The sequence below is a fragment of the Alnus glutinosa genome, chromosome 13, assembly GCF_958979055.1.
Source record: "Alnus glutinosa chromosome 13, dhAlnGlut1.1, whole genome shotgun sequence".
NCBI lineage: Eukaryota > Viridiplantae > Streptophyta > Magnoliopsida > Fagales > Betulaceae > Alnus > Alnus glutinosa.
The window spans coordinates 24,771,507-24,796,975 of record NC_084898.1 but is presented as its reverse complement, the minus strand read 5'-3'; the positions used below and the strand labels follow the sequence as shown (position 1 = coordinate 24,796,975).

Here is a 25,469-nt window from a genome sequence, read left to right as displayed (position 1 = left end):
TGTTAAAGGCCTTGTGTGTATTTATTATGTGAGAATGCCAAATTAAATTATTTATATATTGAGGCAATTTAGTTAACTCTGATGTATTATATTCATAAGTTTTAAGAGAAAAAAAATATGTTCCACTGCCAAATCTCAACTTTGATGATGTCGTAATGTTACGTAAAAATTCTAAATTTTCATTTATACATTTTTGTAAATGGTGGGGCGTTACAAAAACAACCCTCAAGAGCCGAGCCACCCCCACTTGGCTTAGGGGTGGGTTCGGCCACCCCAAATCGGTTGGACCACCCCTATAGCCCAAACTCCCTTAATTTTTTTTTTCTTTTTATTTTCTTAATCTTTAGCCTTTGGTGGTGGCCAAACCATCCCCATGGGCCACGATGGTGGTTCGGCTACCGGTCTGGGGGTGGCCTCGTGGGCCTTAGGAGTTGTTTGGCCACCCCAAGGGCCAAACCCAATTAATTGTATTTTTTTTTTTTTTGGCTCTTTGGCCGCCACACCCAATGGCCATGAGGGTGGTTTGGCCATCCTCATACCGGTACTCCTCATTTTGTTTTGTTTTTATTTTTTCATTTTTTTAAAAATTTTTATTTTATTTTTTTTAATATTTTTTTAATGCATAGAACATGTGTCAATACTTAAAAGTAAACACGTAGATTATCATTAGTTTTTAAATGGAAATTTAGATGGAGGCATCATCTTTATTCGTAGCCAAATCCAAAGTAAAATTAAATCACATAAAAAAAAAAAAAGGAAAAAAAAAAAGAAAAAGAAGAGAAAGGAAAAGGAAAAGGAAAAGGTTAAAACACATAAATCAATACCCTATTTAACCCTTTTTTTCTTCTTTAAGGAAGTGGCTCCGGCAATTATTCCGGCATATCATATCAAAGCAGCCTTCTTTTTCATTCTACAGTTAACTTTTTGAGCCAGCTTTGACGTTGACGAGACTTGCGTTGTCTTTTAGCTCCTTTTTTTTTTTTTTTTTTTCTTTAATAAGTGACGTGGTTTATTTAGACGTTAGATTTCTTTTTAACACCTATTATTCTCCCATTTTAAAGGGAACGGAAGACTTCCCAGACCAGAGTCAAGGTAGGAGATCTTCTTCACTATCCATGCACGCTGGAGTTTACATATTTTTTCACAAGAAATCAAGCAGATTTCAGGGAATATCGAAGTGTTGCATGTCATGGACAAAAAAGTTGAAAGACGATGCGATTCCATCCCTCAATGCGATTCTATCTCACCCGGTATGCTCTCTCTGTCTCTCTCTGAAGCCATATCATAGAGTCAGAAGACATAGGAAGCTCACCGTTTTTGTGGGTATCTTCGGTTGTTGTCGTAAATTGGGAGAAGGTTAATCTCATTCTCCCACTCCCCGGAAATGGGTCATTTTCAGGCTGTGCTTGGAAAAGATGGAAACTTTCTTTTGAAAACTTTGAACCCAAAATTTCGAAGAGTAAAGTAGAATGGCTTTTTGGGATTTGGGGCATCACATTATCTTGAATCATTTCTATTATAATGGGTTCCAAACTTCGTATCAAATTCCTAGTTTCTTTTGTGAAATTATGTGTCAATATATTTGAGGTAATTGTGAAGTAATCTAAATGATCCTACTGTCCACAGAAGTTGCTAGCTTTACAAGAAGTATTCCACCAGCTCACTACACATTTAAGGTGGAGTCATTTTCGAAAATCTTGAAGATGTTTCCAGGGAACAAAGAGGCAAAGTATGACTCAGACGTGTTTGAATCTGGTGGCTATAAATGGTATCTTTGAACTCTTGTTCTTGTGAACTTATATCATTGATTTTTTGTTCCGGTTAGATTTTAATAGTGTTTTGGCTCTTTTGATCTTTAGGAGGCTGTCTTTTTACCCAAATGGAAGGAATATATGTAATGGGAAGGGAAGCATATCTCTCTACGTGGTGATTGCAGAAACAGATTCTTTACCTCTTGGTTGGGAGGTTAATGCAATCTGTAGATTGTTTGTGCTGGATCAGATTCGGGGCGAGTACTTGACATTCCAAGGTAGCTTCTCTGATACATCTATTAATAAAATATGTGCATTTTTTTTTTCCTAAAGCCAAATAGGGAAAAGGTTACAATAGGGGTCTTTCCCATTATTAATCTGAATAAAAGATCAAGAATGGGTAGCTAAGTGGGAATGCTTCCAAACACAAGGTTGGAAGCGGCCCATTGAGCTAAACAATGTGCATGGTAATTTGCACTCTTAGAGACTAGCTATACAAAGATAGCAAGTTAACGATGATATCAGAAATAATGGAAGCAAAATTTCAGTCTTTGAAAAGAGCCGGCTGCTGAATGGCAAGGAGGATATTGATTGTATCTCCTTCCAAAACAAGGGTGTAGATCCCAAGAGAGGAAGCTATTTGAGATGCTAAAAGAGCGGCTTGAGCTTCACCGATAGCGGCATAAGTAGTGGAGAGATGTTTGGAAAATATGTGAAATTAAGTTTCTTCTTGAACTCGGTATTTTTTTTTAAAAGGGAAAATTACTAAATTGGTCCCTGTGGTTTGACCTTGTTCCTCTATGCAGATGCTAATGGCAAAGTAAGGCTCTTTCATGCAATGAATACTGAGTGGGGAGTTCCACAGTTTGTCTCCCTCACTACTTTTAGTGATCCTTTTAATGGATACCTTCTTGAAGACTCCTGCATATTTGGCGTTGAGGTTTTTGTCATAAAATGTACTGGTAAAGGGGAGCTTTTGTCCATTTTGGATTTTCCAATCACAGGCGTCTGTACTTGGGAAATTACAACCTCTTCATTGCGGTATGCGGAAGATGTGTCGAAAGAGTTCACAGTTGGAGAGCACAAATGGTATGTGTCATTTTAGATTCTGCACCCCGTGACTAGAATTGACTCACTTCAATTGCTGAAGTTAACCATTTCTCCATTGAACTCAGGGAGCTGAAGCTATGTCGGAATGCGGTTTCAAATGATGATGGTAAAAGCTGTATGAAATTGTTTTTATCACTGTGTGATTGGGAAACTCATCCCCCCAAAGGAAAATTGTATGCTAAATATACACTGCTTGTGAGGGACCGAAAAGTCGGTGGATATCGCCAGGATGTTACAGGTAAACTCCCTTTTTTGTTATCTTATATCATGACAAATGCTTGGTGCAACAGATGAACATGTTTGTGACTCCACCATACTTTTAAGGAGCTTTTCCTTATCATAGGTTGTGTTGGTTAGAAAGTATTTTCACTGTGTTCTCTTTTGTAGATCATAATTGGTTCTCTACATCGGCCAGGGGCTATGTTTACAACTTTCATCGAGGTTTCCTTGATCGGACCTCTATGTTGCTTGAAGGCAGTTTTTTTGTTGAAGCACAGGTTGAAATAATGTCTGTTGTCACAAATTTTACTGGGAAGAAGTGAAGGTGCTTATTTTGACAGTTGTTGATATTGTAGTAGTTACTTGTTGGTCAAGTTACAACAAGCTGAATCTCATTTTGGGTTGTAAACATATATTTGATCGCTTGTTATGCATTTCTATTCCAATCCATTCACTTTAGCTATTTGAGTTGCCAAATTAGGCCTTGTTTTTATTTGTTACTTTCGAGGGTTAAATATATTTTAACCCCCTCAACTAACGGTCAACCCTAACGGAGGGGCTTAATTACAATAAATTGATAGTTTGATGAGTCTAAGTGTCACACCTATTAGTTCGTGGGGTTATATAAAAAATAACTGTTAGTTGATGGGGTTAAAGTAAATTTAACCCAAATTTCGATTGTTTGGATGAAGATATGAGGTTGGAAATAGGGTAAGTACATTATCATAGAGAGTCCTTTTGCTTAGCTACAAGCCGGGTAGGAGCTATAACGCAAACTTCCTCGTTTCCTCGCAATATATGAATGGGGAAAAATGAGAAGCAATAGAATTCACAATCAATGGTTTATGCATTTTGAATGTTTATATAAAATGGTTAACCAGACTCTCCAAAAACATTTTCATCTTGTTCTCTAAACTAAATACATTTTGCATTCATCTACCGTGAGTAAACTGTAGAGTCATTGAAATGGAGATTAAACATTTTGCCTTTACGACCGGCCAATACATCTTTAATTAAAATATAGAATAAATTGTATGGTCGAGTTTGAAATATTGTGTTGTATAATCACTTATCTTAAAATCATAAGATAAGAGAAAATTTTGAATTTAATTTTAAAAAATAAAATAAAATATTTAAATTAATATTTTAAACCTTATTTCTCCTGTTACTGCTCCTTCGTTAATTAAGTTCGTTTTATGGAAGTTTGACTTCGGAGATCACAAATTTCGGAAAACTATATGTATTATTAGAGAAAATATCAAAAAAGAAGAAAAATCCGACCTGCCGGATTCGAACCAGCGACCTAAGGATAGCTTTTCAGGTATATTCCCACTACAGTCCTCCGCTCTACCAACTGAGCTAAGGTCGGTTGATGTCTTTTACATTATTAACAATATAATAACTTACTATTTTGATCCATTAACAATTGTTTAAGAAGTCGTTAGGAAAGCTAAAGTCTACTTCAAGTGGTAATAGACTAATGGTAAAGCTCTTTCCCTCTTAAAATATTTTCCGAGAATTTTAAGGATTAAATTTCATACAAATTGGGTCGTAGAAATTCCTCTAGTCCAGTCTCTAAAAATATCACGTGTCACTAAACATATGAGAATTACATGTTTTTGTTTTTAATGTCATGTCATTCTCGTATGCTTTTTTTAATAGCATTAATGAAAAAAAAAAAAGGTGCTTCTCCTTAAATATCCCTAATCTTACAAACAATTTCTTAATTACTTTTAAATTTCTTGAATTATTCTAATTAATAATTCAAGAAATTTAAAAGTAATTAAGAAATTTAAAATTGTGTTTTTAAAAAATTGTGATTTGAAAATGCAGAAAAATGTTTATTCAAATTGCAGGCAATTGTGTGCTTTTTTGAAAACGCAGTATTTTAAAAGGCCAAACTGCGATTTTGCTAAACGTTTAACAATGTTTTTAAAAATCACTCTTTTAATTCGCACATTTTAAAATCACACTTTTTGAAATCGTAAACCCAAACGGACACTAAGTAAACAACAAGATTTTTTTTTTTTACTCATCACATATTACTTCATATTAATATTTTTTTTTATAGATTTCTTAGGATAATTTGATAATTAAGTTCTTAAAATTCTAACCATTGCTTTCAAATTAAATGAATGATTTTTTTTTTTCCCAAAACAATTACCATTGAGTAAGATAAAATGAATTAAGAAAAAAAATTTACAATCCTTTCTTGAAAGGGATGGATTTAATCACTTAATTTATATTTTAATACCCTTCCTCACGTGCGGATTCAAAATCCCCCTTAATAAGAGGTCCAATACGTAAAATATTTAATTGAAATAAGAAGTGAATGACAAATATAAGGTCTAAAGTCAGGCCTGCCTGGAGCCGTACGTGGGGATGGTTTGGGTTGTATTTGGATATGCAGTGGTGGTTTTGGTAGAGGCAATAGTTAGAGGATTAGGATGCCGTCGAGTTGAAGTTAGGGTGCTTGGTAAAATGCTTCAAAGAAGGAAGGAAGGGCATGCAGCTGTGCAATAGAAACGTGGGTCGTTCTTTTAGAGCTCTGATACCATATAAGATTAGGTAATACAAAGGAATTTGGTTGAACGATTTGTCTCCTTCATCCATTAGGGAATTTATACAATATGTTTAGAAATTTAATTACAAAGGAAATAAAATACAAAGTTAATTTTGATTGATTTGTATTTCCTTATTAAAATTGTGCCTTTTTTAATTAGGGATTCGTTCCCTGGGTTTCCACGTGGGAAGTGTTTCCTTGATGAGCATGCATGGGTTTGTTCATTACTGTTTAAACCCTTTATTTAACAAGTTCTTTGCATTAATTTTTTTTTTTTTTTTTTTTTTTTTTTTTTTTTTTTTTAAATTTGCTGCGAGGGTTAAAATTCCTATTTTACATTGATAAATTTTCATTTCAAGAGGCTTGTATGCTAAAAACAGTAAAAATGCATGGTTCATATTCTTAATTAACTGGAGATGAATTGTAATTAAGGGTGAAAATGTGGATGCGGTTATTAATAATATTTGCATTCGCATATGTATAATGTAGTTATCACTTTTAGGTATCTGCATTATGTGATTATTATCTGCATCTGAATGGTTATTGAAGTTATTAAATGCAATTATTATTCGCTATCTGTATATGATCGAGGTAATGAACATTTTAGATTACTATTTAAATTTATATGTAATATTAAGTAATGCGGTTATTATTATATAAGCAAACTTAAATGAAGTAAGATTTTACTTGTTACACAATTTACGATTATTTACCATAGATGATCATTGTCTCATAAAGTAATTTGGATTTGGATTACCCAAAGAAAAGAAAAGAAAAGTAAAAAATTTAGTGAAGTATGACTTTGAGATGATAGTGAAAAAAAACATAAATGTCCTAAACTTACCAAATTCAAAACGACTTCATTTTAATGCATTTAATTAAATATATATAATATATAAAGAGAATGCAGATGCAGTTAATAACAGCATCTGCATACCTTAAAACTGCTATTCGTATATGCATATGAGAATAATGGGTTTTGATAACCGTCATATGCATGCGGACAGTTATTATCCATTCGCATTTTCACTCATAATTGTAATAGGTTTTTGCGGTCACTACAAAAATTCTCAATTTTAGTAACCTAGGTTTACTATCGTGTAAAAGCCATTTGCACGTTAGTAAACTATAGTAACGTGAAATCAGTGGCGTGATTTTCACGTTCCTAATCCCTCAGCTAGTAATATTATTTTAGTAACGTGTAAATTGTTACCACTTTACTATTTAGTATCGCGCAAAATTTCGCACGTTACTAAATATATAGTAACGCGCAAAAGCGTTTTGCACGTCACTTAAATTAGTAACGTGTTAAACTTATCACATCACTAGTTTTAGTAACGTGTAACACTTTTACACGTTACTAAATTAAAAAATAAAATAAAAAAAAAGCGTGGTACTAACGTGTATAAACAAAATATATGTTATTTTTAGTAACGTGTGAACACACGTTACTAAAATTATGTAAAAAAAAAAAAAATTATGCCAGAGCCATTGATGTGGGCATGCCATGAGGGTGGTCCTGGTGGACATGTCTAAAAGAAGCTGCTCCACCTAACAATATTACCATTGACAGGGATCAAATAATGTGGACACCTCCTCCAGCAGATACATACAAAGTTAATTGGGATGCATCAGTTGACACCGGCAATAGGCGTATGTGTATCGGTATAGTGGTGTGAAAATTTGAGGGGCACATAATTGCTGCCAGAAGTTTGACTAAAATGGGTAATCTTCAACCGGTAGCAGCAGAAACACTAGCAGCATACCAAACCGCTGATTTTAGCAAAGAGTAGGGGCTTCAAAATATTATATTAGAAGGTGATGCACTCAAAGTAATAAATGCGGTGAACTCTGCAAGACATAATCGGAGTCGTTTTGGACAACTTGTGGATAATATTCAACGACCCTAAATTCGTTTTCTAATTAGCAAGTTAAACATAATAACAGTCTAGCAGAGTTGTAAATACTATACGACGGCAAATAGTTTAGCAAAGACGGTCGTTAAACAAGACATATCATTTATTGGTGGAAAAAATTCCTAGCAATCTGCTCCATTTTTTTGATTGAGCAATGAAAGTTATTAATATTTTTTCAAAAAAAAAAAAAAAAAAAAAGCAAAGAGAGGCTAGCTTGCATGCTCCTTATCTTACGGTAGACTGCACGGAAAACGTGTCTCTAAAAAAGTGCATGCATTTGTCACGTGCCATCTTATTTATGAGTAATTTGGTATATTACCTAGATTTCTTCTTCTCGTCAAGGAATGACCGTTAGACTGGACTCATATTTTGCATTGGACCATTCATCTCGACCAACCATCTTGGTGGAAGTACATGATCCTATATATATATTTTTTTTTTGTCGTTTAAATGTTGTTGGAGACATTAGTTAAATGGTTGTACTTTAGAAGCAAAATGCAATATCCAATTCTATTCAATAAACCTCAAGGGAATGGCTCGAGTATAAGGTCTAAGGTTTGACTTCTCTCGAGTGCAAGTAATTTTTTGGAGCTATGTTAGCGGCCAAAGGAATGAGCTTTATCCGACCCATGTGGAGAAAAGTGCTTTACATGGTGTCCCGAAACTAATCAAGACGAAGCCTCGGACATTCTGGTTATTTAAAAAAAAAAAATGCAATATTCAATGAAAAACAGAGAAACTATATAAATATAAGATTGTTGCATATATCACGTGCCCTCAACCTAATTGTTGTAATTCTTTTGGGTGCTTGGTTGCAGGGATAGGTTCGTAACCAACTTTCTTATTCTAAAGTGGACTGGAGGGTCCCTTCAAATAAACCTGTCGTTTTATTCAATCTATTTATGGTGGCGAGGAATGACCGTTAGCCTCCAATAGAGAATTAGCTCTAAACCTGTCGTTTCAGTCTATTTATGGTGGCATACTACACAAGCTCTTGGAACAGAGCATTGAAAGAGTGACTTCAGTTTCAAGCTATGGAAAGCAGTGGCGGAATTCTTAGCTCAATGTGCTTGCAGGTTCTTCTTCTTTTGGTTTTCTCCGGCATTGCTGCCTCCCAGACTACCGTCACCAAGCTGCCTGGTTTTGATGGTGATCTTCCCTTCAGTCTTGAAACAGGGTAAGGTTTTCCATTTGTTTTCAGATTGTGTTTTTTTATTTCTCTGTCATGTAATCGACGGTGATAACAAGATTTAATGGTGATGGGGATCTGTACGTGCATCAGATACGTGAGTGTAGGCGATTACAACCAGTCCCAACTATTTTACTATTTCGTAGAATCTCAGAGGAGCCCTTCCGAAGATCCTCTCATGCTATGGCTTACGGGAGGCCCTGGCTGCTCTGTTCTCTCTGCCTTCCTTTATGAAAGCGGTACCTTTCTTTCCAATACTTTTTTTCTTTTTGTAGAAATGATATAAATCCATTCATACTCATCTCCTATTCAACTCATTATTGGGTCCTACAAATTCAATAATAAATCTGAAAATTAGTTGTATGAAAATGGGTCGAAGATGGTTAAGGGTTTGACTTGGGTGATGTAAATGTTATGGTTTTTTCAACAGGAGTTTAGATTTTATTTAGAGTTTTCCATGAGAAAAAGAGAAAAGTTAACTTCTTTTAAGGAAAACTTCACTTAGCCTCTCGAACTTTCGTTACATTTGCGAAAAACTCTCAATTTGGTGGATCGAACTTTCAATTTTTTTGCAGTCTCACCCATCCCATTAAGGTTTGAGGTTAAATCAGACAGTCAAATGGTAAATTGACACTTAAACCCCTATAAACTTTATAAAATTACAAAATTACCCTTAAATTATAATTTTTTTTAATATAAAAAAAAAAATTGACTAGGTGTGACCCACCGTAAATCACAAGTGACTCATCATGGATCACAACCCAATGTGGTCACCCATACTATCCGACCCACAATCGCGTGGTGTCTGGTGACCCACGGCAAGGTCTGGTGGTGATCACCCACGGCCACAGATCACAACGTGGGTCCCTAGACTCTTCCCCCAACTATGTTTTTAAAAATAAGGGTATTTTTGAAATTTCAACCGCCTTCGTTATAAATTAACAGAAAATCTTGACGGATGGATGAGATTGATTTTTTTTTTTTTTTTAAAGTTTGATACATTTAGTTGCAAAAATAATAAAAATTTAAGGGGTTAAGTAGAGATACATATATATATATATATATATATATATATATATATATATATATATCTTTTTTTTTTCATTAGGACCTACAGTTGGGAGTTCGATCCATTATTTGCTTTAGAGCCTCGGAAATGCGGCTAAAAAAAGTCGTTAAGAGGAAAGTTAGTTATTAGCTACTGCTAGTGTAGATTACAGTTGGGTCATGTTGGTCCATAATTTTGCAGGTCCATTGGGTTTCACTTATGTAGATTACAACGGTAGCTTACCATCCCTCCATTACAACCCATATACGTGGACACTGGTAAGAAATCTCATATATTTGCCATGGCTAACTTCTATTTATGGTTATTGACTAGTTTTAACAAGACTTTTTTCTCTTAATTTCTGCAGGGACTCAACATATTATATGTAGACGCACCAGTGGGCACTGGATTCTCTTACTCAACAACCCAAGAAGGCTACTATATTGATGACCTTGAATCTGCATCACAGATTTATCAGTTTCTAAAGAAGGTATGTGGAAATCGGCCCAGAAAATGAGCCTATTGGGTGTTTGTGAAATGATCGATGAAAGCATATATTCATGAAAATGGATTGATTTGCAGTGGTTGATACAACACCCTCAGTATTTGGAGAATATACTCTACATTGGTGGTGATTCATATTCGGGCATTCCTCTTCCTATTATCGTTCAAGAGATTTTTAATGGTAAAGAGTATTCTAGCTCCATCATTCCGCTCTACATCTGCTATACATCTCCGTACAATGGAACGATGTCTAACAGCTCTTGTTAAAAAAAAAAATGAACCCCTTTTGTTTGAAACTGAGATATTAAGCTTTGTTTTGGATGCAGGTAACTTAGATGAGCCAGAGCCATATTTGAATCTGAAGGTACATAATTTCTTATTCAACAACTTGAACTTCATCTGTTGAAATGATCAGATTGACTTAATTAGTCAATAATGCCTTAATTACAACTCTTTGCTATTTGTTTTCTTGAGAATTAAGGTTCTCTAAACATGATCCTCATGGTTCAATTTACCAGGGATATGTGCTTGGAAACCCAAAGACAGATTCATTCATTGATGACAATTCAAGAATCCCATTTGGCCACCGCTTGACACTAATATCAGACGAACTCTATGAGGTGTATATTATATATATATATATATCTATATGACTGTATGATCTATATCTTCTTTTAATTAATTAGCTTGTATTAAATCACTCTAATTAATCAAGCCATGTTTTGTGCTTTTGTAGTCCGCGAAAGAAAGCTGCAATGGTGATTTTGTGAATGTAAATGACAGCAACGTACAATGTGTGTTAGATATTCAAGCCATTGATGAGGTCGAATGCTCTTGTACCACTTCGCGATATGATTAGATTGTTTTCTAACAATTATTGAGACGAGTAACGCTATTTAATAGACTGTTATGCAACCGGCAGTAAAAACCAGTCATTCGATTAATACTTGTAATTGTATAACGATTTTGAACCTTTTTTTAAAATATATGAATGCAGTTGCTTCTTCAAATAAACCTAATGCAAGTTCTGGAGCCTAATTGTCAAACTGCATCTCCAAGATCAAGTAAAGACTACCTACAGAGAAGATATCTGGAAGAGAACTTTGACGAGAGTCTCCTTTCTCAAACAGAGCCTGCAAGTTGGTGTCGGGTAATAAATTTCAGCTCTTTACTTTTCAGTTCCGTTTGTTTCGGTGTAAAAAAAAATATTTTACATCGAAACAAACAGAACTTTAGATTGCATGATTTTCATCCAGAAAAGAGTGAGAACTAAGTAATTAATGCATGCATTTTCCTTTCAGGAATATAATTATGTGCTGTCGGCCGTATGGGCTAATGATAAGAGCGTGCGAGCAGCCCTTAACGTTACAAACGTATGTATTTTTCTACCGACATTAATATTCACATAATAATGATACAAATTTTACCCAAAAAAATTGAAAAAAATTAAAGTTAATTATTAAAGAAAGAAATGATATTGTAAACAGGGAACAATTGGTGTTTGGAAAAGGTGCAATAGCAGCATAGCTTATACAAAGACTGTCCTTAGTAGTGTTGATTACCATAAGAATCTTAGTGACACAAACCTTCGTGCTCTTATATACAGGTGATTTCTTGTTACTCCCTTTCCAATTTTTTTGTTTTTGTTTTTTAATTAATTAATAATTTATTTTATTTTATTTTTCCTTCAGCGGTGATCATGACATGTCTGTTACCCATATTGGTACGCAAAATTGGATCCGTTATCTAAATTTGACTATTTCCGACATTTGGCGGGCGTGGTATGTGGATGGCCAAGTTGCTGGGTAAGTTTCACTTTATTAACTCGTTTTTTACGTGTCGAGTTCGAGTCATGTCGAAGTATGGGTTAAAGACTATATAAGTCAAACATAACCTGACCCATTTAATTAAACGGATCAGACCTCTCAACCCGCTAATTCAATTTCGTGTCGGATTCGTAGGTCGTATCGAGACATGGGTATAAAGATTATATATATAGGTCAACCATAACTCAACCCATCAACCCTAATTAACTAGCGAATTTTGTGTTTAGTTCGTATTAATTTTGCGAGTCGTGTAAAAAATTGTCAAACTCTAAGTTTCATTACTCTATTAATGTTATATTTATATATGTTGCTGCAGATACACCGAGAAGTTTACAAATAATGATTTTACTCTGAATTATGCAACTGTAAAGGTAATAAAGATTCATTTAAATTGATTATTATCCCAAACAATCTTTATAAGAAAATATTAAAAGATACTTAATTATGAACTCAACTGTGCTTCACAGGGTGCGGGTCATGTTGCTCCAGAATACAAGGCTAAGGAATGTTATGCCATGTTAGATAGGTGGCTTGCTTATTATCCTTTGTAATAAAACAGGGTATTATTTTCAACATTAATTTTTGAGAATTATGTTGTATGTCAGTAAGGAACCGATGCATTGGATAAAATTTTGTTGTCTTGGTCCTTGAAAATTCTAAAATTAATTAAGGGTCCCCTTTTGAATTCTGGAGGTGGCCGAGTGTGTGAGTGATTCGGACACCCTTTTTTTTTTTTTTTTTTGAAAAAAAAAAAACTCTATTTTGACAATTATTGTAAATGGAATGGCCTTTTTGTTACATAATGATAGTTTGAGGGACTCAAATATCACTTTTTTAAGTTTGATGGTGTAAGCAAAAAAATAATAATTGGTAGTTAAGAAAACTGTTAAAGTATTGATTAAATGACTACTAGCTTAAGTTTTTGGGATAAGTAGTGATTTACCATAGTATCAGAGCAGAAGGCCTGAGTTTGAACCCTCACTCCACATCTTATCTCATATTTCAATTAAATATTTCACTTACCTTATGTTGGGAATCGAGCCCTTGTACATAGGCCCAATTCCTTGGCTGACTACCAGGAGGTCCACCCGAATAAGTCCATTCAAGATCGGGGCCCATTAACGACTCTCGATTATGAATAGTGAATCTCGATCGCTAATCGAGGTCACGCCTAGTTGGTTAAAACTCAATCAACAGGGCCAATCGATGTTGAGACTTATCAACTATCCTGTAGGTAAGGAGCATCGACAAGACTTGCACCAAAAAGACAAAAATAGGATCTTTGGACCACGCCTCTCCCCAGGATCCCAATATACGTACATGTCACATGCAATAGCATATAGAACTTGCGTGTGATGAGTCTACTATATATGAGTTCTTTAATTCAAGGGAGAAACACCATCATAACAGGTAACCTAGGGATAGGGGATGGTAGGATATGGCTAGCATGGCCACCGTGAACATTCAACTAGCATGTATACACGAAGGAGAGAAAGGAATAAAGGAGAAGTAGAATTGAGGACAAGATAAAGGCCCAGAAGAAGAAAAAAAAGGAATAAATGAAAAGATGAAGACTGGAATTTTATTATTATTTTTTTAAAAAAAACAAACCAAAGTGAAAAAGGATGGCATAACTTTCGTGATTGACACAAGAATCTGACGGTAGTAATTAAAGACAAGAGTGAAGCTAGGAATTTTAAGAAGGATATATAAGTAGTGCATGTTCGTAGTTAGAGATTGGTAGGGCTAAAACTACAAAGCACATCAGGGTTTAAATCTTTCTCACGAGTAAGGCCAAGCAGATTTTCAGAATATCAAACGTTCCCCATGCCTGGTATGTGTTTTTGCAAATATGACAAGGTTAATCTCATTTTTAGGGGGTCGATAATATCCTTAGTGGATGGGTGGGCAAAATCCGCCGATAACCAAACACGGGCGGTCAATTTGTTTTATTAATTGTCCGTGACATCCGCTTTGCATTTTAGGCTCTTTTTGAGACTTTGTTTTTGTTTTTGATTTGTTTTTAACTATAGATTTAATTTATATGGGCCTGTTTTTTTTTTTTTTTTTTTATGAGCTTTTTAAGATGGCCTTAATCCAATTTTTGAACTAAATATACTTGTAAATTGTAATATGAAAATACAAATTGAATTGTGAACAATGGGCAATACAAGTATTAATAAACTGAATTCTAATATGGAAAAAAAAAAAAAATTCTATTTATAAGCTTTGGGAAATACATAAATTGAAAAAAACTACAATTGAATTGAATTATATTATTTGAAAAAAAAAAAAAAAAACAAATGAATTGACTTCAATTGCCTTAATATAATGTCCATATATAGCTGGATAGTGGATATACAATAGGCCGAAAATAGGCCCAACAACTTGGGCTGAAAATAGGTCCAACTTGGGCCAAGGTCATCAAACAATACCATTAAATGTCAAAAAAATGATTAGGCCGAATGTAGGCCACACACTGGGCCAGGTGTCCACAAAATAATAAAAATTAGTACCAAGAATTGTGTGCAAAAGGACCGAATTTTCCATTTTAAGTTTCTAGAGCTCACCAAAATATTTTGAAAAAAATACAAATATTCTCTTAAACTATTATTAAATTGTGAATATGCCCTCCAACTTATCAATTATGTCAATATTTTTTCTCAAAATTATCAAACAATGTCAATGTCTCCAAATAACAAAATTACCTTTAATAAAATAATAAAAATTCTTAAAATTATATAAATACAAAACAAAAAATTATTTTAAAAATTAAAGATAAAAAAAAAATTAAAAATAGAAAACCAAGGCCAAATTAAGTGTCTTACATTGTTAATATATAAGAAGAGTGTTGAGTTCATATAGCATTGTTGGGCTTAAACTCATGAGTTTAAGCTTTTGGGTTGTGTGGTGTCTCAACAATGCTATATAATGAGTTCACTAAAAAGGACTTTCCCAAAGCGTCTCCCCAACATTTTTCTATTATCAAGGGATACTATCGAGATAAGGTAGTAGCAATAAGATTTCAAGTGACATGATGTTATCTTGTTGTTCTCAGACATATATTTGTTTTTCACTTTTTCATATCTGAGAGTTTTTGACTCACTCGAAATAGCTAATCAATCTTTTCCTACTTAGTAGGATGCCTGCAACCAGCAATTCCTGCTTCAGTACCATGCCTGCCACCAACAAGAGCGCTGCTAGCAACAAGAGAGCTGCCACCAACTCACTACACATTTAAGATTGAGTCATTTTCGAATATCTTAGCGATCTTTCCAGCGGACAAAGAGGAGAAGTATGAGTCAGACGTGTTCGAATCTGGTGGCTATAAATGGTATGTTTGAATCCAGTTTTGTCGTGAATATGTTATTGGCTTTGTTTGTGTTACTGATAGATTTTAGTATCTGGCCTTTTGGTTCTTTTCCTTGTTTAGGAGACTGTCTTTGTATCCAAATGGAAGGAAAGAATGTAATGGGAGGGGACACATATCACTCTACTTGGTGATTGCAGAAACAGATTCTTTACCTCTTGGTTGGAAGGTTAATGCAATCTGTAGATTGTTTGTTCTTGATCAGGTTCGGGGCGAGTACTTGACACTGCAAGGTACATAGCTTCTCTTATACAAATGGCAAAAAAAAAAAAAAAAAAATATTATTTGTAATTGAGGCTATGATTTTTCAGCGTAAAATATTTTTAAGAAATGTTTTTCGTGTTTGCTTGTGTTTGATGTGACCAAAAGTATTTTCGGTTTGACGAAAAAATTTTCTTTAGTTTCGGAAAATTATTTCAATTTCTAAATTTCGTAAATCTTTTTCCGAGTTTGGCGTTTCCTGAAAATTGATTTTTCTAAAACATTTTGGAAGAACTTCACTTAAGGGTAGTGAGCTTTCACCATTTTTGAAAAAATGTACATGAATTTCAAAACGTCTCAATTTAGGATATCTATTTTTCAGAAAGTCTCAATTAGGAGTCATCCGTTAAGATTTTCCGTTAAATCCTACAAAAATTCTCAAAATACCCATGTGTTTAATTTTTTTTTTTAAAAAAATTTATAAATTTTTTCAAAGATTCAGTCAAGGGTATTTTTACAAATTCCGTTAAATTCTAACCAACACCTAAGTCCTAGCCATTTTTTTTTTCCTAAAAAATAAGAAGGGTGTTTTAGAAATTTTGAGAGGATTTAAAGGAAAATCCTAGCGAAAGACCCCTTAAGTGAAATTCTCCCTAACATTTTTCGACGGAAAATATTTTACACCGAAAGAAACGGATTTGAGTTTCTTCTAATACTTGGTGTTTTCTTGGATAATGATAATGATGTTTGTTCCTTTGTGTAGATGCTAATAGCGAAGTAAGGCTCTTTCATACAATGAAAACCGATTGGGGGTTTGCACAGTTTCTCTCCCTTTGTGACTTTTGTGATCCTTCTAATGGATACCTTATTGATGACTCATGTGTATTTGGCGCTGAGGTTTTTGTCACAAATTATACTGGTAAAGGAGAGTGTCTATCCATGTTGAGTCCTCCAATCACAGGCATCCGAACTTGGAGTTTTAGCAGGTTTTCATCAATAAATAGTGAATATCTTTTGATGGAGTTCATAGTTGGAGCGCGCAAATGGTACGTGTCATTTTACATATTTCTACACCCCATGATCTCTGCTCTGTTCGGGTTTGCAATTTCAAAAACTACGATTTAAAAATTACAGTTTGGCTTGTAAAATTCGCAAGTTAGCTTTTAAAAATTGTACACTCTTGTCTGCGATTTAAAATATAATTTTTTTAAAAACGCAATTTTCAAACGATTTGGTTTAAAATTACACTTTTTGTTTACGTAATCGCAATTACAAACGCACCCTACAATTGGCTTGCTTATGTGGTGATAAGTTACCTATTTCTCCATTGAACTTAGGGAGCTGAAGCTATATCCAAGAGCAGTTTCAAATCAAGATGGTAAAATCTATATTAAGTTGTTTTTATCGTTGGGTGATTGGGAAGTTCCTCCCCCCAAAGGAAAATTGTATGCTAGGTACGCCCTGCGTATAAAGGACCAAAGATCGACCTCGGAAAAGCATGCAGAGCTTACAGGTGAACTCGCACTTCTGCTGTTTCTTATATGAGTAATGCTACACATCATCCTCTTGTCCTCCTTTTATCCTCCCAAAATTGATTTGGCTCTTAAAATCACCATTGGATCAAAATTCAATAATGATCTATCATAAATTCAATGGTAATTTTAAGAGCCACATCAAATTTGGGAGGACAAAAAGAGGATAAGGGGATGATGTGTAGCATTACTCTTCTTATATTGATATTTAGGGGTATACATGCGGGTGAATATTTTTTTTATATATTATATATTATATATAATTAATTCACTAAAAGAATATTGTTTTAGATTTGGTACATGTGAAATGTACAATGTTTGGTTGGTTGTATTGCTTTCTCGTCTAACATTTAGACAAAAAGGTAAAAATAATGTTAAATCAATATATTTTCGAAAGACTAGGGCTTAAATTTTTTTTTTTAAAAAAGCCCAAAACACAAAAAATGGGCATAATTTTTGTTTTAAAAAAAAATTGTTTAAAATAGGTCATAATAGAGAAAAAAAAATCGGCATAACTTTTAATTTTTATTTTTTTTAATATCGTTTAAAATAAGTCATAATAGAGATCCAAAGAATGCCCATCATCTAATTTACGGATAGCGGAAAATGACCGCAACAACTGCGTGAATGTAGTTGGGAAAAACATAACACGAATGCGAATATCTAAAAGTGATATTCGCATATTGCGAATATTACAAATACCTACCTCCGCATCTATATATACACCTGTCATCTAATATTATGACAAGGTCTTGATGCAACAGATTAACATGTTTGTGACTTCAGCTTATGTAAAATCTGTTTCACAAAATACATACATACATACATACATACATACATACATACATACATACATATATATATATATATATATGAGGATAAGAAATTTGTTCCTCAATACTTTGGAAGAGCTTTTCCTTATTGTAGGTTGTTTTAATTGGTTGGAAAGTATTTTCAAAGAGTTCTCTTTTGCAGATAATAATTGGTTCTCACGCTCGGCTAGAGGCTACGATTACCCAAAGTTCTTGCTGCAAACTGAGCTCAAGGATGCATCAAGGGGCTTCCTTCTCAATGACACTTTGTTTGTTGAAGCAGAGATTGAAATAATATCTATTGTCAAGAATTTTATTGAAAAGAAGTGATGAAGCTGCTTGGGTTTGACGGTTGAACGAATTTGTAACAATTATTACTTGTTGGTGATCAAGTTGCAATAACCCAACTTTTTATTTGTGGTAATAAATGTGCTTTTCATATTTGCTGCTCATAGCATAATTAATTAGCATTCTCTAAAGCTAGGATAATTTTGGTAATTAGACAAATTACTATGGAAACGATCAAGGTCTGCAAACATGGAGTTTCAGTACCAAGTTGTTGGACAAGTTAAGGGTCAAAACTAGTTTGATTATAAGTCCAAGTTAAGTTGTCAAGTTGGTTTTTGAGTTAGAGTCCAAATCGTGTTGAAGATTAGAGACTGCCAGTCGAAATGAGTTTGAACGAGGAGTTCAAGTATGTTAAATTAAGTTCAAGCTTTACATTTTAGAGAGGCTCGGTCGTAAGGGCGGTCATACAAAATTCAAACGAGGCTAAATAACTGAGTTTTACAAAATACCTTTAATTAGGAGCATCGGTCCCAATCCTAGTCGAAGACAGGTCGAACATAAGTGTTTCACAAGGGGCCACAGAGACGTTCGGTTGCAACTTCGGCTGAATAAAGTTCCTTTAATTGTTAGATTAAAGAAGATTCAACACATAAAATATTTAATTTAATTGAAATGAGAGGTGAATAACGAAAACATGATTAAAAGTTTAAGTTTTTAAAATAAATGGTGATTTAATATGGTATCAGAATAGAAGTCCTGATTTTGAACCTTTACTCCACATCTTATCTCTCTCATTTCAATTAAATATTTTACTTATCTTATGTTAGGAATCGGACCCTTGTACGAAGGCCTGTTTCCTCAACTGACTACCAGGAGGTCCACCTGAATAAGCCCATTCATGATCGGGGTCCATTATCAGCTCTCGATTATGAATGGTGAATCTCAATCGCTAATCAGGGTCACACCTCATTAGTTAAAACTCGATCAACATGGCCACTCGGTGTTAAGACTTATCAATTGTCTTGTAGGTAAGGAGTTTTGACAAGACTTACACCAAAAAGGCAAAAATGGGATCTTTGGACTACGCCTCTCCAGGATCCCAAGATACATACATGTCACATACAATAGCATGTAGAACTTGTATTGTGTGTGATCAGTCTACCATGAGTTCTCTAAATCAAGGGAGAAACGTCATCATAACAGGTAGGCATACCAAATTTGACCACTTAACCACCTAACCTAAGGATGGGGATGGCAGGATATGGCTAGCATGGCCACCCTGAACGTTTAAGTGTTTAACTAGTATATATATACACGAAAGAGAGAAAGGTAAGGGAATTTTTTTTGAAAAACTAAAAATTTTCGCCAATTTCTTAAGCCTTTATTAATTAAGACATTTCTTTTTTGTCGTGTGAATTAGTTTTTATTCGGTCTAATAATGTATGTTATACAAACTAATTAACAAGACAAACAAGGAAATCTAGAGGTGTGGGTTGGTAAGATGATATTATATTTATATATATGTTACACAATTCTTTTATAATTTATATGATAAGGATGACTTAAATAGATTTTAGAAGTGTCTAAGAATAAACTACTAGAAGACTAGAAACCGAAAGAATAAAGAAGGGATCATAAAGGGGAGTGATCCTTACACTCTTTGTGCACAACAATGGAACAACACCAAGGCACATTGGGGTGGGACTCAATGTGTAGACCCCACTTCAATGTGCCTTGGTGTTGTGTTATTGTTGTGCATTGTGAGTGTTTTTATCATTTCTCATCATAAAAGGGATCCTCCAAAAAAAGAAAAAGAAAAAGGGATCATAAAAGGAGAAAAGTACTTGACTTCTTTACTAAACGAAAGTCTAGGATGAATTGAAATTTAATATCTTCTTTTACTTTTTTTTTTCTTTCTTTCTTAAAATATTGAAATTTAATATATAGTAATGCTCACCTTGTTGGGGCAATCTTAATTAAATATAATTAGGTCAAGCCGTCAAGTGGGAGGCAGAACCCTAATGTAGGTTTGCCTCTACCTCTCATCCTATAAATAGATTCTTACACCAAGTATAAACCTAAGACTGATTTTATTATATTTGTGCATATTTTACACAGAAACACTGATTTAATCTAGGCTTGGCAATTTGGGTTGTCGTGTCAACCCATTTAGTTGGGGTGTCAACCCATCGGGTTAGCGTGTCAACCCATCGGGTTAGCGTGTCAACCCATTTATCTAATTTGATAAAAAATATGTAATTATCGCGTTATAAATATGTTATAAACGGGTTGATGAATGATAAACGTGTCATAAACAAGTTGATAGGTCATAAATGTATCATAAACGGGTTGATGGGTCATAAACGAGTTATAGCCTAAACCCAAACCCTATATATTCGTGTCGTGTTCGTGTCGGATTTACGGGTCGTGTCAAAATTGCCAAGCCTAAGTTATGCATAAGATGGAGGAGTGTCGGCTAACTCCTGGCATGTTCTCTTGACTTTGTTTGTTTTGCAGCGATAGTGGAACATGAAGAACATTGTAGAGCATGCTGTCCACAACATACCGAAAAGTACTGTACCAACAAAATGAGTTTTCATAATTGCATTTCAATATGAGTAAAATTGTTCTGTTTCAGTTTAAATATATCATTTTTCTTTTAAAATCAAAAAATATATATGCTAGCTTATTGAGATATCCACTCTCATGTTTTTCTAAATTATCCTAATCCTTTTCAAGAAAATATATAAGATTCATGTTAAAACTCATGCTCATCTCTAATATACTAATTAATCTGATAGACTCATCAGCCACTTTACCAAAACCAAAGCAAGGAATAAAGGAGAAGTAGAATTGAGGACAAGATAAAGTCCTAGAAGAAGAGAAAAAATGAATAAATGAAAAGATGAAGATTGGAATTTTATTTTTATTATTATTTTTTTAAAAATACAAACCAAAGTGAAAAAGGATGGCATAATTAACTTTCGTGATTGACACAAGAATCTGACAGTAGTAATTAAAGACAAGAGTGAAGCTAGGAATTTTAAGAAGGATATATAAGTAGTGGATTGTAGGGCTACAACTACAAAGCACATTAGGGTTTAAATCTTTCTCACGAGTAAGGCCAAGCAGATTTTCAGAATATCAAACGTTCCCCATGCCTGGTATGTGTTTTTGCAAATATGACAAGGTTAATCTCATTTTTAGGGGGTCGATAATATCCTTAGTGGATGGGTGGGCAAATTTCGAAAGACTAGGGCTTAATTTTTTTTTTTAAAAAAAAGCCCAAAACACAAAAAATGGGCATAATTTTTGTTTTAAAAAAAATTGTTTAAAATAGGTCATAATAGAGAAAAAAAAATCGGCATAACTTTTAATTTTTATTTTTTTAATATCGTTTAAAATAAGTCATAATAGAGATCCAAAGAATGCCCATCATCTAATTTATGGATAGTGGAAAATGAGCGCAACAACTGCGTGAATGTGGTTGGGAAAAACATGGCACGAATGCGAATATCTAAAAGTGATATTCGCATATTGCGAATATTACAAATACCTACATCCGCATCTATATATACACCTGTCATCTAATATTATGACAAGGTCTTGATGCAACAGATTAACATGTTTGTGACTTCAGCTTATGTAAAATCTGATTCACAAAATACATACATACATATATATGAGGATAAGAAATTTGTTCCTCAATACTTTGGAAGAGCTTTTCCTTATTGTAGGTTGTTTTAATTGGTTGGAAAGTATTTTCAAAGAGTTCTCTTTTGCAGATAATAATTGGTTCTCACGCTCGGCTAGAGGCTACGATTACCCAAAGTTCTTGCTGCAAACTGAGCTCAAGGATGCATCAAGGGGCTTCCTTCTCAATGATACTTTGTTTGTTGAAGCAGAGATTGAAATAATATCTATTGTCAAGAATTTTATTGAAAAGAAGTGATGAAGCTGCTTGGATTTGACGGTTGAACGAATTTGTAACAATTATTACTTGTTGGTGATCAAGTTGCAATAACCCAACTTTTTATTTGTGGTAATAAATGTGCTTTTCATATTTGCTGCTCATAGCATATATAATTAATTAGCATTCTCTAAAGCTAGGATAATTTTGGTAATTAGACAAATTACTATGGAAACGATCAAGGTCTGCAAGCATGGAGTTTCAGTACCAAGTTGTTGGACAAGTTAAGGGTCAAAACTAGTTTGATTATAAGTCCAAGTTAAGTTGTCAAGTTGGTTTTTGAGTTAGAGTCCAAATGGTGTTGAAGATTAGAGATTGCCAGTCGAAAGGAGTTTGAATGAAGAGTTCAAGTATGTTAAAGTTCAAGCTTTACATTTTAGAGAGGCTCGGTCGTAAGGGCGGTCATACAAAGTTCGAATGAGGCTAAATAACTGAGATTTACAAAATAACTTTAAGGGGTAATTACCTTTTCCCCCTATGAACTATCGGCCTGTGTCATTTTGCCCTCATGAACTACCACTTCGACCAAAAGAGAGTATCAAACTACAATTTTTACACACTTTGCCCCCTTTTGTCAGTCTAATTCATGCAAAGACGTAAATGCCCTAACTCAATTTAAAAAATGACTTAAATACCCTCATTTAAAAAAAAAAAAAAACTGAAGGAAAAGGGGTGGCTGCCGCCACCCCTGAGGTGGCCGGGTGGCCGCGCGGCCACCCTAGAAATGACCTAGGGTGGCCGCGCGGCCCCCCCATGTTCTGGGGAGGCCGTGCGGCCACCCCTTAGGCCGGGGTGGGCCGCGAGCCACCCCAGAGGTGGCTACCCCGAAAGCTAGGTGGCCGCGCGGACACCTAGAAATGACCTAGGGTGGCCGCGCGGCCCCCCCAGGTTCTGGGGAGGCCGTGCGGCCACCCCTTAGGCCGGGGTGGGCCGCGAGCCACCCTAGAGGTGGCCGGAGCCACCTTTGGGGGTGGCTCGCAGGCCACCCGGCCACCTCAGGGGTGGTTGCCACCACCACTTTTCCTTCAGGTTTTTGGTTTTTGGTTTTTTTTTTTAAATATATTAATTTTAATATTTTTTATTAATTACTGTAGAGGGTATTTTGGTCTTTAAGTCAAAATTAAAGGTAAGAAATGGCATATTCCATCCAAAATTAACGGAATTCCTAACGGAAGGGGGCAAAGTGTATAAAAATGGTAGTTTGATGCTTTCTTTTGGTCGAAATGGTAGTTCGTGGGGGCAAAATGACATTGGCCGGTAGTTCATAGGGGGAAAATGTAATTACCCCTAACTTTAATTAGGAGCATCAGTCCCAATCCTAGTCGAAGACAGGTCGAACATAAGTGTTTCACAAGGGGCCACAGAAACGTTCGGTTGCAACTTCGGCTGAATAAAGTTCCTTTAATTGTTAGATTAAAGTAGATTCAACACATAAAATATTTAATTTAATTGAAATGAGAGGTGAATAACGAAAACATGATTAAAAGTTTAAGTTTTTGAGATAAATGGTAATTTAACATGGTATCGGAATAGAAGTCTTGATTTTAAACCTTTACTCCACATCTTATCTCTCTCATTTCAATTAAATATTTTACTTATCTTATGTTAGGAATCGGACCCATGTACGTAGGCCTGTTTCCTCAACTGACTACCAGGAGGTCCACCTGAATAAGCCCATTCATGATCGGGGCCCATTATCGGCTCTCGATTATGAATGGTGAATCTCAATCGCTAATCAGGGTCACACCTCATTAGTTAAAACTCGATCAACATGGCCACTCGATGTTAAGACTTATCAATTGTCTTGTAGGTAAGGAGTTTTGACAAGACTTACACCAAAAAGGCAAAAATAGGATCTTTAGACTACGCCTCTCCAAGATCCCAAGATACATGCATGTCACATACAATAGCATGTAGAACTAAGAACTTGTATTGAGTTCTCTAAATCAAGGGAGAAACGTCATCATAACTGGTAGGCATACCAAATTTGACCACTTAACCACCTAACCTAAGGATGGGGATGGCAGGATATGGCTAGCATGGCCACCCTGAACGTTTAAGTGTTTAACTAGTATATATACACGAAAGAGAGAAAGGTAAGGGAATTTTTTTTGAAACACTAAATTTTTTTGCCAATTTCTTAAGCCTTTATTAATTAAGACATATCTTTTTTGTAGTGTTAATTAGTTTTTATTCGGTCTAATAATGTATGTTATACAAACTAATTAACAAGACAAACAAGGAAATCTAGAGGTGTGGGTTGGTAAGATGATATTATATTTATATATATGTTACACAATTCTTTTATAATTTATATGATAAGGATGACTTAAATAGATTTTAGAAGTGTCTAAGAATAAACTACTAGAAGACTAGAAACCGAAAGAATAAAGAAGGGATCATAAAGGGGAGTGATCCTTACACTCTTTGTGCACAACAATGGAACAACACCAAGGCACATTGGGGTGGGACTCAATGTGTAGACCCCACTTCAATGTGCCTTGGTGTTGTGTTATTGTTGTGCATTGTGAGTGTTTTTATCATTTCTCATCATAAAAGGGATCCTCCAAAAAAAGAAAAAGAAAAAGGGATCATAAAAGGAGAAAAGTACTTGACTTCTTTACTAAACGAAAGTCTAGGATGAATTGAAATTTAATATCTTCTTTTACTTTTTTTTTTCTTTCTTTCTTAAAATATTGAAATTTAATATATAGTAATGCTCACCTTGTTGGGGCAATCTTAATTAAATATAATTAGGTCAAGCCGTCAAGTGGGAGGCAGAACCCTAATGTAGGTTTGCCTCTACCTCTCATCGTATAAATAGATTCTTACACCAAGTATAAACTTAAGACTGATTTTATTATATTTGTGCATATTTTACACAGAAACACTGATTTAATCTAGGCTTGGCAATTTGGGTTGTCGTGTCAACCCATTTAGTTGGGGTGTCAACCCATCGGGTTAGCGTGTCAACCCATCGGGTTAGCGTGTCAACCCATTTATCTAATTTGATAAAAAATATGTAATTATCGCGTTATAAATATGTTATAAACGGGTTGATGAATGATAAACGTGTCATAAACAAGTTGATAGGTCATAAATGTATCATAAACGGGTTGATGGGTCATAAACGAGTTATAGCCTAAACCCAAACCCTATATATTCGTGTC

General features: G+C 34.6%; 3 protein-coding genes and 1 non-coding gene across 6 annotated transcripts; 3 read left to right on the top strand and 1 right to left on the bottom strand.

Moving 5' to 3' along the window:
- Window positions 1–1,055: 1,055 nt before the first annotated feature.
- LOC133854648 (MATH domain and coiled-coil domain-containing protein At3g27040-like) lies at window positions 1,056–3,543 on the top strand. 2 transcript variants are annotated; one of them, XM_062290895.1, is made up of 6 exons: window positions 1,056–1,250; window positions 1,630–1,768; window positions 1,860–2,029; window positions 2,558–2,840; window positions 2,927–3,099; window positions 3,249–3,543. In XM_062290895.1, exons 1-6 carry the CDS (start codon window positions 1,190–1,192, stop codon window positions 3,401–3,403), a joined length of 981 nt encoding a protein of 326 aa, XP_062146879.1. In that variant the 5' UTR covers window positions 1,056–1,189; the 3' UTR covers window positions 3,404–3,543. The 2 variants fall into 2 exon arrangements, with proteins under 2 accessions (XP_062146879.1, XP_062146878.1); XM_062290894.1 differs by having other exon boundaries at window positions 1,627–1,768.
- Window positions 3,544–4,355: 812 nt separating this feature from the next.
- TRNAY-GUA (transfer RNA tyrosine (anticodon GUA)) lies at window positions 4,356–4,449 on the bottom strand. Its single transcript has 2 exons — window positions 4,413–4,449; window positions 4,356–4,391 (listed from the first exon to the last, which is right to left on the bottom strand). It is a non-coding gene; the product is annotated as a tRNA-Tyr (tRNA).
- Window positions 4,450–8,507: 4,058 nt separating this feature from the next.
- On the top strand, window positions 8,508–12,847 carry LOC133854481 (serine carboxypeptidase-like 17). The gene is made up of 14 exons (XM_062290707.1): window positions 8,508–8,736; window positions 8,842–8,987; window positions 9,998–10,074; window positions 10,164–10,286; window positions 10,379–10,481; window positions 10,627–10,664; window positions 10,819–10,920; window positions 11,037–11,123; window positions 11,298–11,450; window positions 11,602–11,673; window positions 11,788–11,906; window positions 11,992–12,105; window positions 12,443–12,497; window positions 12,594–12,847. The coding sequence occupies exons 1-14, from the start codon at window positions 8,594–8,596 to the stop codon at window positions 12,675–12,677; spliced, it is 1,416 nt and encodes a 471-aa protein (XP_062146691.1). The 5' UTR covers window positions 8,508–8,593; the 3' UTR covers window positions 12,678–12,847.
- Window positions 12,848–13,867: 1,020 nt separating this feature from the next.
- Window positions 13,868–18,482, top strand: LOC133854671 (uncharacterized). Of its 2 annotated transcripts, none has more exons than XM_062290921.1 (6): window positions 13,868–13,960; window positions 15,268–15,460; window positions 15,560–15,729; window positions 16,461–16,743; window positions 17,035–17,210; window positions 18,205–18,482. In XM_062290921.1, the coding sequence occupies exons 1-6, from the start codon at window positions 13,954–13,956 to the stop codon at window positions 18,369–18,371; spliced, it is 996 nt and encodes a 331-aa protein (XP_062146905.1). In that variant the 5' UTR covers window positions 13,868–13,953; the 3' UTR covers window positions 18,372–18,482. The 2 variants fall into 2 exon arrangements, with proteins under 2 accessions (XP_062146905.1, XP_062146904.1); XM_062290920.1 differs by having other exon boundaries at window positions 13,878–13,960; window positions 15,265–15,460.
- Window positions 18,483–25,469: the final 6,987 nt, after the last annotated feature.